Below are 16061 nucleotides of genomic sequence, written 5' to 3'. Positions count from 1 at the left end.
TTAAACTTCCGATCAGACCCTCTTCTCTAGCACCCCCGAATAGACCTTACCATGGAGGCTGAGAAGTGTGATCCCCCTGTAGTTGGAACACAATCTCCGGTCCCCCTTCTTAAAAAGAGGGACGACCATTCCAATCAGCCAATCGAGAGGCTCTGCCCCCAATGTCCAATGTTGCAGAGGTGTGTCAACCAGGAGAGCCCCACAACATCCAGGGGCTTTATGAACTCTGGGCCTAGCCACCTAGAAGCTTTTTCACCACCTCGGTGACCTCAACCCCAGAGATAGGGGAGCCGCCTCAGAAAACCCAGACTAGGTTTCCTCATGGGAAAGGCGTGTCTATAAGATTGAGGTCTTCGAAGTCCTCACTGTCATTGCCTATGGGTGACCATGCATTGAAGTCCCCTTAGCAGAATGAATGAGTCCCCAGAGGGAGCTGTCCCCAGCACTCCAAGGACTCCAAAAAGGGTGCATACTTTGAACTGTTTAATGTGTAGGCACAAACAGCAGTTAGGACCTGTCCCCTCCCATCTGAAGGCGGAGGAAGGCCACCCTCCACCCTCCCATCCACTGGGGTGAACCCCAATGTACATGCGCCAAACCAGAGGGGCAATAAGGATACCCACACCTGCTCAGCACCTCTCACTGTGGCAAACTCGAGTGGAACAGAGTCTAACCCCTCTTAAGATTGGTACCAGAGCCCAAGCGGTGTGTAGAGACGAATTAGACTATCTAGTCAGAACTTGTCGACCTCACACACCAGCTCGGGCTACTTTCCTGCCAGCGATGTGACATTCCATGTCCCCAGTTTCTGTAGCCAGGGATCTGATCGCCAAGGTCCCTGCCTTCGGCTACTGTCCAGCTCATATTGCACTTGCCCCCTATTGGCTGTCTCATAGGTTGTGAGCCCATGGGAACGGGACCCCGTGTTACCATTCAGGGCTTTGCCTGACCGAGCCCCATAGGTGCAGGCCCGGCCGACAGGTGCTCGCTTTTGAGCCCAACATCCAGGCCTGGCTCCTGAGCAGGGCCCTGGTGGCCCATGTCTGGGCAAGGGAAACCTGAATCCATTTTTGTATACCATCTTTTTGCCATGCTTTGTCTGGTCCCTCACCTTGAAACTGTTTGCCATGGGTGACCATACCAAGGGTGTGAAGCCTCAGACAACTTATCTCCTAGGATCATCGGGACATAAACACCTCCACCACGATAAGTGATCACTCGAGGAGGCATGTGAACCTTAATTGTAACGCCCATCTCATCAACCACTAGCCTTTAGAAACAAGTATACCTGCGGTATTGAGCTCGTGCACCTATGTCTTAAAATCACGTGACATTGCCATATTGCCGGTCTAACAAAGCATTGTTGCAAACTTAATTCCGTTGAGACGAAACGAAAATGTCTTATAGCACGACACCCAGAATTTTGTCCGATACTGTTAAACATTTAGAAGTTGACAATAAACAAAAGTACATGGAAAAATGAGAGGTACTTGGCATAGAGGATCCATCTTTAATGCCGAAGTCGATGTTTTCGCCGATAAGAAATTGGACTGTTAATTCGCTTCCGCTTGTCTTGGACAACTGGATATACACATGTATCTGATAAGTAAGTCATCGAGATTTACACGGAAAAGTTCGAAAGTGTATAAAAGTCTGGCCACATACAAATACTTCGTTGCTGCATCTGTTCTCAATCAAGAATAAATCCCACATAGTGATGGACTCACTCAGATTTTTTCAATACAAATACCATTATTGAAATAAATGACCGCTTGTTTTACATAAACTTGCATTTGTGAACTATGACTGGGGGAAAAATTTTTTGCCTCTGTTCACGGTGTATTGCTGCCACACGTTTACCTCTGTAAACCTCTCTGTGACAGTTTATTTTTTAAAATACTCACTGTTCTCAAATGAGTGAACTTGGCATCGTAAATACTAAAGAATAATTCCTATCTGAAATGAAATGATCGCTACACAGGTATGTATGTGTATTTCGTTGTGCACCATCCATCTCGTTTAATTACCAAAATCCATGGATCCTTTCTTGTCTTTTTAGCTGATATTCCATAGAATGATCTCTTTGAAGAACTGTCTTGTCTCTTGGGACAACCAACAGCACAATAGGTCTTGGGCATTGGGAAAAATGTTCTCTATTTCTACCGACTCCCGAGCAGCTCTGTTTGACCAGCAACCCATCGATCTTTAATGGTCACCTTTTATTCTATAGAATTACCTATGAAGAACTTTATCATTTGTTGTAACAACCAACAACACAACAGGTCTCGGGCAATTGAAAAATCTGCTCTGGTTCAACAACTTCAGCACTGCCGAGCAGCTAGTTTTGATCAGCAATGTGGCACCGTGCAAACTGTGACGTCACGTACACGATCTCTAACGGACTCAATCCCAACAGTGGCGAATCAGAGCTCCCCCCCCCCCCCCCCACCAGTTTCATCAATGAAAAATGTGAAGAAAGTAATACAAGCATAATCATTGAGAGATGGCAGACTGATCATGGAATTGAGCTTGAATATTACAATTCATTGGTACCCCCTTCTAAATGAGGTATTGCATCTCATGGGGGTTTATCCCACCTAAATAAATTTGAACAATGTAAATTAAAATTCCACGATGACAAACTGGCTGGTCCAACAGAGCAAGAATGCATATTACATCATACAAAGGAAGTTTTCATGTAATAACCAGCTTAAAAAACATGTCCATCAGGTCCAATCAGAAGCCCTGGCTGACCGGGTAAGTCCACAGTCTCCTGAAGGCCCAGAATATTACCTCTATTGACTGTCTTCATTCCACTTGGAGCAAAAGAGAGAGTTTTAACCAAACACCAGAAGGTTAAAAGGATGAGGTGAGTCTTAGGACAGCCAGGGCCAACCTGTCACGTGACAAAAGAAGCTAAGAGGCAGTACCCCACCGCAATCATTCCGGTCCCAAAGAAGTTATCCCACTCCTGCTACAATGATTACCGTCCGGTTGCACACACTCCCTTCATTATGAAATGTTTCGAGCGGCTGGTTGTGGAGCATATCAAATCCTCACTCTCTCCACGTTGGACCCCTAAAAGTTAGCATATTGGTCCAACCACTTGACCAATGATGCTATCACCACTGCCCTCCACTCAGCCCTCACCCACCTGGAGACCGAAGACTCACACGTCAGAATGCTGTTCGACTTTAGCTAAGCATTAAACACCATCGTCCCCCAGCAGCTCATCCTGAAACTAGACCGACTGGGACTCAACACCTCCCAGTGGAACTGGTTGTTGGACTTCCTGTCGAGGAGACCCCAGGCAGTCCAAACACCATCATGCTGAAAGAACCAACATTGATTCTAGACCAGAAATTAACCACCTTAAGCACTGGGTTCTCCTTTCCCTTACAGCACTGTTACATTATCCAGTGATTGCAGCTCTAGTTAGAATTAGTCACATAGGTCTATGTTACTAAATTGGTTATAGTCTCTGTAATATAATGTACAATGTGCATATTTTAGACAGACCAGTTGATTTACGTTTTATTTATTTCTCAATTCTTTATTATAGCACTGGTCTGAGAAGAACGCTGTTAATGTTGTATGTCATGTCTGTATACCATCTGACTGAAGTTACTTGAACTAAAACAAATAACCATAATTTGAAATTTTATTTTTAAACCCAAATGAAACCACTTGACTAACGTTTATGCTTATTTTCCGAGTTTTAAAAAACATATTGTTCCTTCAGGTTCCATTGACGTTGACAGCTTTTGCCTCCATCCTTCAAGTCATGATGGAATGTGTGGACTTCTCTCCTTACATACCACAGTTCCAACAGAAACTCAAATGTATGTTCACTTATTTTCTTTCTCTTTTCAAAACTTTTGATGTACAATTTACTTGACCCTTTTTTTCTATCACAACAAGCTTGCTCCTCTCCAACAGTCAGTGTTCAACTTCCTCTTCCTACAGCTCCACACACTCCAATAAACTGGAGCAGGAAGAGAAACAGGGCCCTTGGGAACCTGTCCACCTTACAGTCCCTGTTGGTTCAGTGTCTGGATATTTATTTGGCAGGGGAAGACATTCCTTCAGAGGCCACGGGCATGGCACTGCTCTCGGCTTTGTCTCTAATCTTTACCAACCTGGTGATAGCTAATGCTGTAAAAGAGACTCTGACCTCCCTAATCCCACCTCTTTCAAGCCTCTACAAGCAAGCAGCCAGCGAGCAGCCTAGATTTACGACAGCAATTCTTTCCAAGGTTGGATCTTTTGTTTGACCTGTAATTTGTAACTATCTGTTAAAATTAATGGTTTCCCCCCACCCTGCAGATGGAGAGACTTCTGGGTGAGGTCTTTTGCTGCATTCAAAACTGCTCCACCTTGGCCACTGACAATGAACTCCTGGCTCTGCTTTCACCGCTACTTTCTGTGCTGTTCCCACATAAGAATAAGCAGCACCGCAAAGCTGTCACCTACTTCTGGAATTCCACCTTTGCTAAAGCAGTTGGCCTGATCTATCCAGCTGAGCTCAGGTGAAAACAATCACCTCGTATTGTGGTCTGGAAATCGCCATAAAATAACAGTTTGCTCCAAAAATCTGAGGTTGTACCAGAACAATTACAGAGTTCATACGCGGCGCTAAAAGTCCCTAAAAGCCCCTAAATTTCTGAGGGTCCATTTAGGGGCCCCTAAAAGTCCTTAAAATTCACAGAAAACCGGTCAAGCTCTTAAAAAGCCTTAAATTTAAAAAAAATCAGAGGGAGGACCTCGACCGCCAAATTTCTCCCTTAAAAAAACAAAAAATTCACTCAGTCACTGTGTTCACAACCTTTTTCTTATAGTCGCCATCTTGTTGATATTCCATTGTTTGTTTTTGTGAGTAGGCATTTCACTTCGTCTTCGAAGCGTAGTTCTTTGATCGATCCAATAAGAATACTTGTATCATGGGGAAGTGCATTTTTCAAGATGCTTGGGTTGAAAGTAAAGAGTTTGGGAGCTGGGTTCGTCGAGATCCAAAAGATCGGCACATGTTCTACTGTCATCTGTGCAAACAGAGTTACCAGCTTGGAAAGATGGGCGTCAAAGCACTGGAGTCGCACCAGAAAAACAGAAGACACGCAGTTTTGGAAAAGACGGTCTCATCTTCTGTTTAGTATGAATCTGTTTCTGTCAAAATATCAAGATAGTGAAGCATCGACTTCAGGCAGTTGTAGGGATCAACCAAGCACCATTACTGGCAGTGCATGTGCACCTACACTTGTCTAGTCATCGACTTCAAACAACCAGAGGTCAGGCTCTATGAACATAGTTCAATACACGAAAACGGCAGTTCCAGGAGCTATGAGGCGTCATAAAGCAGCTGCTGCTCCTGTCCCATGGACAGGCATCTGTGTAAAGAGGCTTCTCCACAAACAAGGAGGTCACCGTGGACAACATAAGCAAGGAGTCACTGAATCCTCGGAGGCAAATAGTGGAGGTGGTCCAGCAATAATGAGGGCCTGACATAGTGCCGATCACTAATGAGCTGTTGGTCGCTGCGTCTTCTGCCAGAAGTAGTTACGTCCAGCATCTAGAGGAAGAAAAGAAGAAGGATGCATTAAAACAGGCAGAGAAGAGGAAGGCAGCTAAGGTAGAGATAGACAGCATCAAAGCCAAGAAAGCCAGAATAGAGACTGACATATCTACACTTATTGAGAAGGCTGACAGGCTGTGTGGGGAGGCAGAAGAAAAGAGGAATCTGAGGTTTATCACCGAGGCCAATGCACTCAGAGGCAGAGCAAAGGACAAGGGAGCCACCTTGACACCTCTACAGCAACAAAAAGAGGAGGCACTGGGTAGGCTCAAGGACCTAGAGTAGGGGTGCTGAGACAGACATCTCTGGAAGACATTTAATATGTGTATATAGCTGCAATTGTAGTTAGAATCTGTTTTTTTGTAGACTGTTATGTGAAGTAATTATGTGAAGACATTGACAATGGTCATAAGAACTACCACAAGGGGCGACAGGTGTTCACTGTGACAGGTCCTGAGGTACAGGAACCTTTGATGAACCAATAATGGTTGATGGCACCATTGGGTGAGTCTTTTTTCCTTATTCTTGATTTGCCACGATGGCCCTAAATTTCTTGTGTCGGCCCCTAAGAATGCCCCTAAAAAGCCCTTAAATTGTTTTGGTCAGAGTGAGTGTGAACCCTGAATTAGCTCAACCTGAGTGGAGAGGCTTAGTGGAGATAGTGATTCCTTTTTATGGGGTTTATTTACAGACCAGTTCTGAGCAAAGTGAAGCAAAAGACTCCCATCATTCTTCCTGGCTTTGAAGCTGTCAGTGTTGCTGATGAGCTCAGTGGACAGTATTCTGTGAGTTGCCTGGAATTTTTTTCCTGCAGTTTTTACTCTTTAATTCTAATGTTTATCTTAGTTGTGGTTTGTCTCTTCAGAGTGAGAGTTCACAGTTAGAAACCAAACTCAGTGGTGTGATAGTTGCCTCTACTGGAAAGAGAGACTCTTTGCTGCTGAAGACTGCTGAGCTGAGTGACCAAAACTCCTCGAGGACTAAAGTGGTTTCTGTAAGTTGTCTCGTTCTAAGTTTTCTCCAAGCTTCCATGCCTCCTTTTATTTGAGCATTACCAAATTCCATTTGGCAGACAAAACTGGACTTTGGGTCCCCCAAACTTCCTCGCAGGGAGATGTTGGACGAGGAAGCCTCTGTTGACTTTGTCTTCATTCCACCTGAAGCAAAAGAGAGAGTTTTAACAGAACACCAGAAGGAGGTTAAAAGGACCAAAAGGTATAGTTTGCTGTTATTTTAATAATCAATTTTCTTCTCAATTTAATTTTGTTAAAATTTACTCTTTGTAACACAAGGGTTGACATACCTGCCATGTACAACAACCTGGATGCCTCTTTGGATACTACGAGTTTCGCACAGTACACACAAAGCCAAGAAGACTCCTTGTCAGTGCTAAGTTAAATGTGTAACATGAAACAAAATGCCAAAAAGAGTTTGTAAAAACAGACCTTGTCTTTTTTTTTCTGTAGGAGAAAAATACCAATTGAAGTACCTGATCAAATTTCCACAGAGTTTCCAGTCGAGGTAAAGAAATAAACCAATGAAGACTTTTGTCGTGAATCACTTTCTTTTTCTAAAACTCCCAATTGGCTGCAAAGCCCGTTAAACCAATACTCTGTGTTTGCTTAAAGAATCCTCAGGCGCCTTTGTCAAAAGAGGTTGCAGAATTTCACACGGAGGCAACTCACAACTTCGCAAGTCCGAAAGCCTTAGAAAATGAGTCATCGAAAGAAGAGCAGGAGATTATACCAGAGTCAAGCCCAAAAACCTTTGAAAATATGTCAGTGAAAGAAGATCAGGAAATTGTACCAGAGTCAAGGCCGAAAGCCTTAGAAAATGAGTCATCGAAAGAAGAGCAGGAAATTATACCAGAGTCTAGGCCAAGAGCCTTAGAAAATGAGTCAGCAAAAAAAGAGCACAAAATTATACCAGCGTCAATCCCGGAAGCCTTTGAAAATGAGTCGGTAAAAGAGAAGCGGGAAGTTATACCAGTGTCAAGCCCGAAAACCTTAGAAAATGAATCGGCAAAGGGAGAGCAAGAAATTGTACCAGAGTCAAACAGTGTTTCAATGGAGGAAGATGCCATAAAAAAGGGCGGTGTAGAAGACATGGATGCACAACCTGAAAAAAACATCAGTCCTAACAGATCATGCGCTTCAGATTTAATCTCTGGCACCGCCCAAAAGTCCAGTGGTGGTAGCCGCCGTCAATCCTTCATTACACTGGAGAAATATACTGAGGTAAAGCAGATGACCCCTAGCACGACTTCATCGTTCACAGGTCCCCTCGTGAAGCCCTCTGGTAGCCAGGACTTAAACACCCCCTCCTCCGTCACTTCCCTAGAACCCTTTGATCGAAATTCTCAGCCGTCTGAGCAGGAACTGTCTGAGTGTCCAGTGAACAACCTCCAAGAGTCACCACAAAGGCCCAAAATGGACAGTGAGTGGATAGTTGAGCCTTTAAGGCTGACTGAAAAGCATACAAGTAATGAAAAAGATGATATTGATGATGATGATGATGTCATCCCAGACACACAGACTGAAGGTGTGTTCATGGAGAATACCACACTGACATATACTTCAGAAGACATGAGAAACTCAGATCGAGAGGGATCCTTTCAAGAGACTATGGATGTTTCGCAGTCATCCAAGATTTTGATTTCATCAGGTGAACGGAAACACCGCAAACAAGCCAAACATATATTCCAAGGAGAAAGTCCAGTTGATTCAAGCACACCACAGAACAGACCGAATACAAGAAGCAAGGTGGCCAGTGAAGAGGACAGTGGTAGAATACGACTGAGGTCACAGCGTGACAGGCGTCACGCAAGTCAAACTAAGCCTCCAGTTCGATCACACAGGAAGGTCAAGCTGTACAGCAGGTCAGGGAATTTCCTCCATGAATCTGAAAACCAAAGAAGCATCAGAGCTCAAGAGTCAAGTCAAACGGATTTTCTCTCTGAATCTCAAAGGCAGTCACACTCAAAACGTGGCCGACCTAGAAAATCCTTGCCGGAGACCAGTGAAGATCCAACGAAGCTTAAGAAAACGTCTAGTCAAACGGACTTAAAATCAGTCGCCCAGTCAGATTTTGAAAACCACTCTCACCAAAGGCACAGCTGGCCTACCAAATCCCGAAAGGAGCTCAAGAAGCCAAAGACTCTATCTGAGGCTATGGGTAGTCAATATCATCTGAAATCGGACATTAACTCTGATTTTGAAAGCCACTCACGGCGGAAACAAGGTCGACCTCCCAAATCTTTAACGAACCCTAAAGAGGAACTTCTCAAGGAACAGCCCGAGAAACTATCCAGTCAAGTGTACATATATCCAGACACTCAGGCTGATTCTGAAGGTAACTTACAGCAAAAAGGCAGCCAGGATACCAGTTGTTTACAAGACCTCAAAAGGGTTGCTCTTAAACCTGACTTGTCAAAAAAAATGCCCAGTCAAAAAGATGTAAACCAATTGGACTCTTTGGTTGATTCACAACAAAATAGTGGCCGACTCTCCAGATCCTTATTGGAGTCTAAAGAGGAGGATCTTCAGATGTCTGAACAAAAATTCAGTCACACAGACACTCTGAAATCAGATGCTCAACATGACCTGCCTCCCAAATCCCTAGAGGACAAGGAGGAGGAGTTTATGAGTCCAGAAATTATGTCTGGGAAAGTATCCAGTAAAACAGACTTCCAATCAGACTCTCGGTATGATACTGTAAGTCAGACACAACGGAGGAGTAGCAGAATTTCCAAATCCCTCTCCGAATCTGAGGTTATTCAGACAGAATCAATGTTAAGTCAGACAGATACACAGTCGGACACGGGGTCTGATACTACCAGCCAGACCCAGCGAAAACGTGGCAGACCTTCAAAATTGAAGCAGATTATGGAGGGCAGTCATTCCCATCCACAGGGTTTAAAAAAAGATGGAGAACCAAGCCAAACTGCTATGCTTCAGCTACCTGACCAAATAATAAAGGATGAAAAAATGTCAGTTTATGAAAATCGTAGCCAGTCTCAAGAAATTGAAGTTATAGAACACAGTGAAAAAGAGGAAAAATATCCTCAGACTATTTTAACTATAGATGCAGTCCAAGATGGGATTAGCACTCCAGGCTGCATGTTTAGCAAGATGGAGGACACAGAAAAAGGTGAGCCTGAAACTTGTCAAAAGTCACAGGAGATCATGCAAAACGCCACTGAAAGTCAGTCTCTCCAAAGACGTAGACGAAGTAAGACCTTTTCAGAGGCAGCAGAGGATAAGACTGTACCAAATGTCTTGTCCAGAAAGCTGAGTAAATCTCATTCTCAAGAATATAGTCCAGCAAAGACCAGAGAAGACAATCGTACAAGAAGGCGCAACCTAGACAGTCAATGTTGTCCTATTTCCACTCCAGAAAATGCTCAGTCTTTGGATGTTACAGTGTCCACAGTGTCTTCTCATGGCAGAAAATTAGGACGAAGATCTTCCAAAGTTTTGACAGGCAACACAGAGTCATTACAGTCTGAATTGTCAGGGGCCAAACAAAAATCTTCCCTGCCTGCAAAGAGAAGGAATTCCCAGGGGACATCAAGTTCTCTCACTTGCAAGTCTGACAAGATTGATTGTATTGTCACAAAGAAGATTTTGACAGATTCAGAAATGTCAGAACCTTCTCAATTACTGGATGATTCTCTCAAAAGCCAAGATTCCCCAGTTTTTGAACCACTGCACAAGTCTGATAACTCCGAAGAAAGAAAAATTGATGTCTCCACTGCTGGAGCACTGGAACCTTTTCAAGAAAAACCTGATCCTGAAATTGCAAAGAACCAGATGTCTTTCAGCTCTTTATCTAGCAAGAAGCTGGATAGGAAGCAAATATGTCAGACTAAAACAAATTCTCTTTCACAAGATAGTGACATCCGGGACTTGGACTTAGCTGAAATGTCACAATCAGAAGGGACTATTGGTGAGCAGAGTCAGAAGGTCTCGTCTTCTGAGGCATTTGCTGTAGGCCCACAGACTCCACTTGAGGTGGCAGACGAGAAGCTGCAGGTCTCAGACTCCTCACCAGATTGGACTACACCTACAGTGGTTGGACTTACAGAAGACTGTATTTCTGTCAAAGAAGAGGAGACAGTTGTTTCAGTGAACAAAACTCTGTGTTCAGATTCAGAGAGTTCTAGCGTAGTAGATGAGCATACAAAGGCTGCAGAAATTTCTTCTGCCAATGTTGAAGAGAAATCACACCAGTTCTTAGAAGGCCTCACACCTCTGCATGAGGGCATTAAAGATAAAAATGTACCTTTAAAGGAATGCCAGAATGTAGAGAGAACCCATATGTCAAGCACACATGACCATCCAGAAGCTACTCAAAGTGATGTTTGTACCACCGAATCAACAAGGACCACTATCTCCCAGGATTCTCCAACCAAGCTGAAAGACTTGGAGGCTGAGTTGATGCCAGACATGGTACAGAGCCCGTGCAATGACAGGACCAAAGGAAACTGGTCACCTTCAGCCTCCCCCTCAACTAGCATTCTCAAAAAATGCCAAAAAAGACCTCTGGAGGAGGAGACTCCCTCTCCTCTCATTAAGGTTTGGTGACCTTTCATGAACTGGAATTTACTGCTTTTTACTCTAAATGTAACAGCTGTCTTTCTTTGCAGTTGAGGCGAGTTTCTTTTGCTAATCCCATTCAACAGCAGGAGATTGCTGATGACATTGATCGCCGTAGTCCTGCTGTCAGAACAAGCTCCCCGAGAAGAGCCAAAATTGGCAATCTTCCACAGCCTAAGGTATGAATGTTGCTAACTGATTGTAAATTTAAGTTTTCTTGAAAGCATTTTTGTTTTCAGTGTAAAATTCCACCCTACCCCTTTGTAGTTTGTTACGACGCCAACGAAGGGGCCCTTGACCATAAGTCCCAGGAATCTTTACAGTCCAAATTTTAAGAGTTCCAAGAAATGCCTGGTATGTACACAAATTAGGACCCGGTGCAGCATTTTATTTGGGAGATAACAGTCGTCGCAGTCATCTTCACACTTGAACGTTTTGCATTTGACCCCCCAAGATTTCTGAGATGAGCCAGGAGCCTCGCCCGGTTTCCAAAGATTGCATTTACCCTGCCTTGGTTGGTTGTGCTGCACCCGTCGACCTGATCCTGCCTCAGATATCATCTAGCATTTGGTAAGATGAATGGAGAACACTCATCTGGCGCTCAGCATGGGCATTTAAAGAAATTTTAACCTAAATTTCACGCAGATTAACAAACTAATGGGGATGTCACAATCAAACTTTTATACAGATATCGCAGCCTTAAATTTTGGACGATAGTTATTAGCCTGATTCAATATCAGCAATGATCATACATAGATACATACATACATACATACATACATACATGCATACATACATACATACTTACAGTGCTCATTTTGTTGTATGGAATGTTAGAATTGGCTTGACCAAATGATACTACTCAGAACAATAATCAGCAAGTAGGTATGAGGAAAACCCGCCCCATTATTGAATGGGTTACATAAAGTAACTTTAAATGTAATGTATGAATTGAATTAAATAAAAAACAGAATCTCAAGAATACCTTCAGGGAAACAAGAATAAAATATATATTTAAATTACTATATAGCCACTGCTTAATTTAATGATATTCTGCAATAAACAAAAAACATGAGAAAACCATGAAAAAAACAATCTCAAATATAAATTATACTTTTAAGTTACAAGATAAAGGTTAATTCAGATATTAATTTACTCCCTGTGTGCATTTGGTTTCTACACGTCTGGCAATGCATCTGGGGGGGGTAGAGGTCTTTTGACAATGTCGTGGCAGGAGGGTACCTTTTTGGTATCCGCTGATCCTGCTGTGCACGTCTTGATCTGAGGGGCCGTGTGGTCCACGCATTGAGATACAGCAGGTAGTTACATTATTCACTTTGGAGCTTCTTTTTCTTTCTGATTGTCCCGTTAGGGTTTGCCACAGCGTATCATCGTCAACATTATTCACTTTGCAGCAATTTGTTAAAAATATCCATTCCCCCCCTTATTAATGTATACACAGCACTCTGTATTGACAAAATCAAACAGAATTGTTTAATTTTTTTGTACATTTTTTAAAAAATGTATTTTAAAAAAACTATTCAGACCCTTTGCTAAGTATTTAGTAAAAACACCCTTGTGAGGTAATACACCCGTGAGTCTTTTTGGTAACTATGTTTTCACACCTGGATTTGAGGATGCTCTGCTATTCCTCCTTGGAAATTCTCTACAGTTCTGTCAGGTTGGATGGTGAACGTTGGTGGACAGCCATATTCCAGAGATGCTCAATTGGGTTTAAGTCTGGACTCTGCCTGGGCCATTCAAGAACAGTCACAGAGTTGTTTTGAAGCCACTCCTATACTTTAGTTGTTATTAGGGTCAATGTCTTGAACCTTCAACCCAGTCTGAGGTCCTCAGCACTCTGGGGAAGGTTTTCGTCCAGGATATCCCTCCACATGGACGCATTCGTCTCTCCTTAGGTTGAAACTCATTGTCCTGTCCTTGGAGCTGGAAAAACACCCATGCAGCAAGATGCTGCCACCATCATGCTTCACTGATGGGTCTGTTTTACACAGGTGATGAGCAGTGTCTGTTTTTCTCCAAACATACCACTTAGAATTAAGGCAAAAAAAGTTCCATCCTGGTCTTATCAGACCGGAGAATCTTATTTCTCTTCATCTTGGAATGCTTCAGGTGTTTCTTGAAAAACTCCATGGGAGCTTTCATGTGTCTTTGACAGAGAAGAGGCTTCCGTCAGGCTACTGTGTCCTAAGGCCCCGAATGGTGGAGGATTCAGTGGTAGTTGACTTTGTCAAACTTTCTCCAATCTCCCATCACTGGAGCTTAGCCACAGTGATCTTTGGGTTCTTCTTCACCTCTCTCGCCAAGGCTCCTCTTCCCCAGTTACTCAAGCAGGACGGCCAGATATAGGAAGTGTTCTGGTCATCCCAAAAGTCTTCCTTTTTAGGATTATAGAGGCCACTGTGCTTTTAGAAACCTCAAGTGCAGCAAAAAAACATTTTGTAACCTTAGTCAGATCTGTACCTTGCTTCAATTCTCTCTCAATAAATGAGCTGGCAACATTCATTCTTACTCCTTGCTACTATGTTACAACTTTAGCAAACTGTTGTGATCGTTTGGGCTTTGTATCCTGTCCAGTTGTTGCTGGCTAAAAGTGGTGGAGCAAAGCATGGAATAGACTGACTGGATGAGAGTGGTAAATCCGACATTTTTAGGTTCAGTTTAATCCGATAATTATTATTTTTTTGCTGACGTCAGACCAATTTCTGATCTAAAAGATTGGAACGAGAACGCCTCTGTCTTCTAATCTAATTTAACTTTTTCAAACTGCAACATGCCATTCTGCAGTCAAACAATTCAATGACATCAATATAACTTCAATAGTTGGAAAGTTGTCACAGAAAAAGACTGCTTTCAGTGTCAAAATGTATGTTTTTTAAAAAAAGCTGAAGTTTCGCGAAGTCCAACAACAATCATGGTTTTTTTTTTTGGTTTTTTTTTTTGTTCTTTGTGGACATCCTTCCAGGTCCCGTGGTTTTGGGCAGCTTGTGCGAGCGCGTAACATCAAAACGGTCGGTGACCTCAGCGCTCTGACGCCAAAGGAAATCAAGACTCTCCCCATTCACCCACCAAAGATCTCCAATGTCAAGAAAGCCCTCAAAACCTTTGAGCAACAGGTGCCTGGAGCCTAGATTTTGAATCGCTAGAGGTCAGTTGTGTGTGTGTGTTGAAGCATGACCAATGCTCTTGCAGCGGAAAGGCAAAGGTGAAGATGAGCTGAAGAGTTTCATGGAGATGGAAATTATGACGTCTAAGCCGGAAGAGACGTGCGCAACGCCAGAGGAGAAGCCCGGTGACATGTTAGGTGAGTGTACTCAACTGTTTAAGCAATTAATGATTTTATGTTGAATTGCGTTAAAGTGCTAACTTTTCTTGACAATAATTGTCAAAGATATCACAAAAAATGTATATTTGTAAAAAGTATGAATCCTGTAAAAATGATCTCGTCTCAGTCTACTCTAATTAACGTGGTGTGAAATCCGGGTCTGTTTACGTGAATCCCAAACTATATTCTGATATTCTGAATGAAGAGATGTCAAAAATACTGCTATTTAGTACCTACCATAATTTTTTATGTACAAATGCGCATCCGTGTAGAGTATGCAGTCCCACAGTTGCCGTCAAAATTCTGGACAACCCTTCTGCCTATGTATAAAGTATTTTTACAATGGAGGACTTTGGATTTTACACATATGATTAAATCATGAAGTATTACCTATATTTTTTTTTACACAGAATTATTCTGAAGCTAAGGACTTCTTTTGAACATACTTTTTTTAAAATTTAGTTGGTCTTATTTTGGAATTTGAAGCCTTACTTTTATTTAGTAAATGAGAAAACAAACATGTTTAATGACCCAACCGGACTTCGTAAGATGGGTACAATTCTTTCAAGAAAACACAACGGCCAGGCAAAACAATTTTATTTAATGGGATTCAAATTAAACTCTTGAGCATTTTAGAATAGCATTATCAATCAAAGCATAATCATGAAGAAATTAATGAGTGTTGATATTCAGTCACGTTTTATTTAAAAAAAAAAAAAAAATTCTACCAGCATTTTCATTGCTACATGCCAAACAAGTTGCTACTGGGTGCAGTAGATTATTGCTAACCCTTACCCTATTTTGTCATGGCCCTTGAAGGATTACAAATTGAAATGTCTTCCAAAAGGAAAATGCTTGTAATATTTCGTCCACTTTTATCTTTCTGTAGCCACGGAGTTTACTTCTGAGCCTGTCCTTGCCAACCTGGAGGAAGAGCGCGGCGAGGCGACATCGGAGTTGAGCGTGTCCGGCTCACCCCAAAGCCCATTGGGGAATCCCGGGGGGCTCCTGGCCCGACTGGATGCCCTCCACCGTGCTGTAACTCCACCCCATCTGAGCAGCTGCTCGCCTCAGCAGCTCTTCAACATCCACGAGCACCTGTCAGTTCTGATGAGGCGAGTCATGTATGAGATGCAGAGCCGCCTCGCCCACGTCAACGAGCACCCCTGAACGCATTGAACTGTGGAAACCCCCCACCCCCAATTTTTTGGGGGGGAGCGTCATAAATTTTGCAAAGGACAAGCGGCTTCAAAAATTGATGATTTTATTCACTCATTCTTTTAACTGAATTAGCATCGTCAATGCAAACAGCTTGAACTGAGACGTATTCCAGTTGGACATGCACCTCATTCCCTACGTGCCTGTTTGTAGAATGTTTACAACGTGTACATTTTGTAGAAACATTTTAGAATTGCTCAAGGAAATGCCACATGCACGCAATAGTTTGCATGTTTTTATTTGTAATGTTAAGTACTTCAAATAAAAAGATTAGAGTGAATATGTTTTGAAGAAAGTAGAATTTTTTTCTTTACAAGATTCCCTATGGGGA

General features: G+C 42.7%; 1 protein-coding gene across 1 annotated transcript in view; it reads left to right on the top strand.

Moving 5' to 3' along the window:
- Positions 1-16010, top strand: part of rif1 (replication timing regulatory factor 1) — a 54535-nt gene extending 38525 nt beyond the window's left edge. The window contains exons 21-35 of the mRNA XM_061841096.1: positions 3743-3842; positions 3967-4256; positions 4327-4529; positions 6261-6354; positions 6435-6563; positions 6642-6784; positions 6862-6951; positions 7036-7090; positions 7198-11145; positions 11217-11345; positions 11434-11520; positions 11621-11736; positions 14153-14303; positions 14380-14491; positions 15402-16010. Of these exons, the coding sequence (XP_061697080.1) occupies positions 3743-3842; positions 3967-4256; positions 4327-4529; positions 6261-6354; positions 6435-6563; positions 6642-6784; positions 6862-6951; positions 7036-7090; positions 7198-11145; positions 11217-11345; positions 11434-11520; positions 11621-11736; positions 14153-14303; positions 14380-14491; positions 15402-15682 (5928 nt within the window). The 3' untranslated portion in view covers positions 15683-16010. The remainder of the gene's footprint in view (positions 1-3742; positions 3843-3966; positions 4257-4326; positions 4530-6260; positions 6355-6434; positions 6564-6641; positions 6785-6861; positions 6952-7035; positions 7091-7197; positions 11146-11216; positions 11346-11433; positions 11521-11620; positions 11737-14152; positions 14304-14379; positions 14492-15401) is intronic.
- Positions 16011-16061: the final 51 nt, after the last annotated feature.

This window comes from Syngnathoides biaculeatus, chromosome 14, assembly GCF_019802595.1.
Source record: "Syngnathoides biaculeatus isolate LvHL_M chromosome 14, ASM1980259v1, whole genome shotgun sequence".
In the NCBI taxonomy this organism is placed as follows: Eukaryota; Metazoa; Chordata; class Actinopteri; order Syngnathiformes; family Syngnathidae; genus Syngnathoides; species Syngnathoides biaculeatus.
The sequence above is the reverse complement of the archived record's forward strand: the minus strand, read 5'-3'. Positions and strand labels throughout refer to the sequence as shown.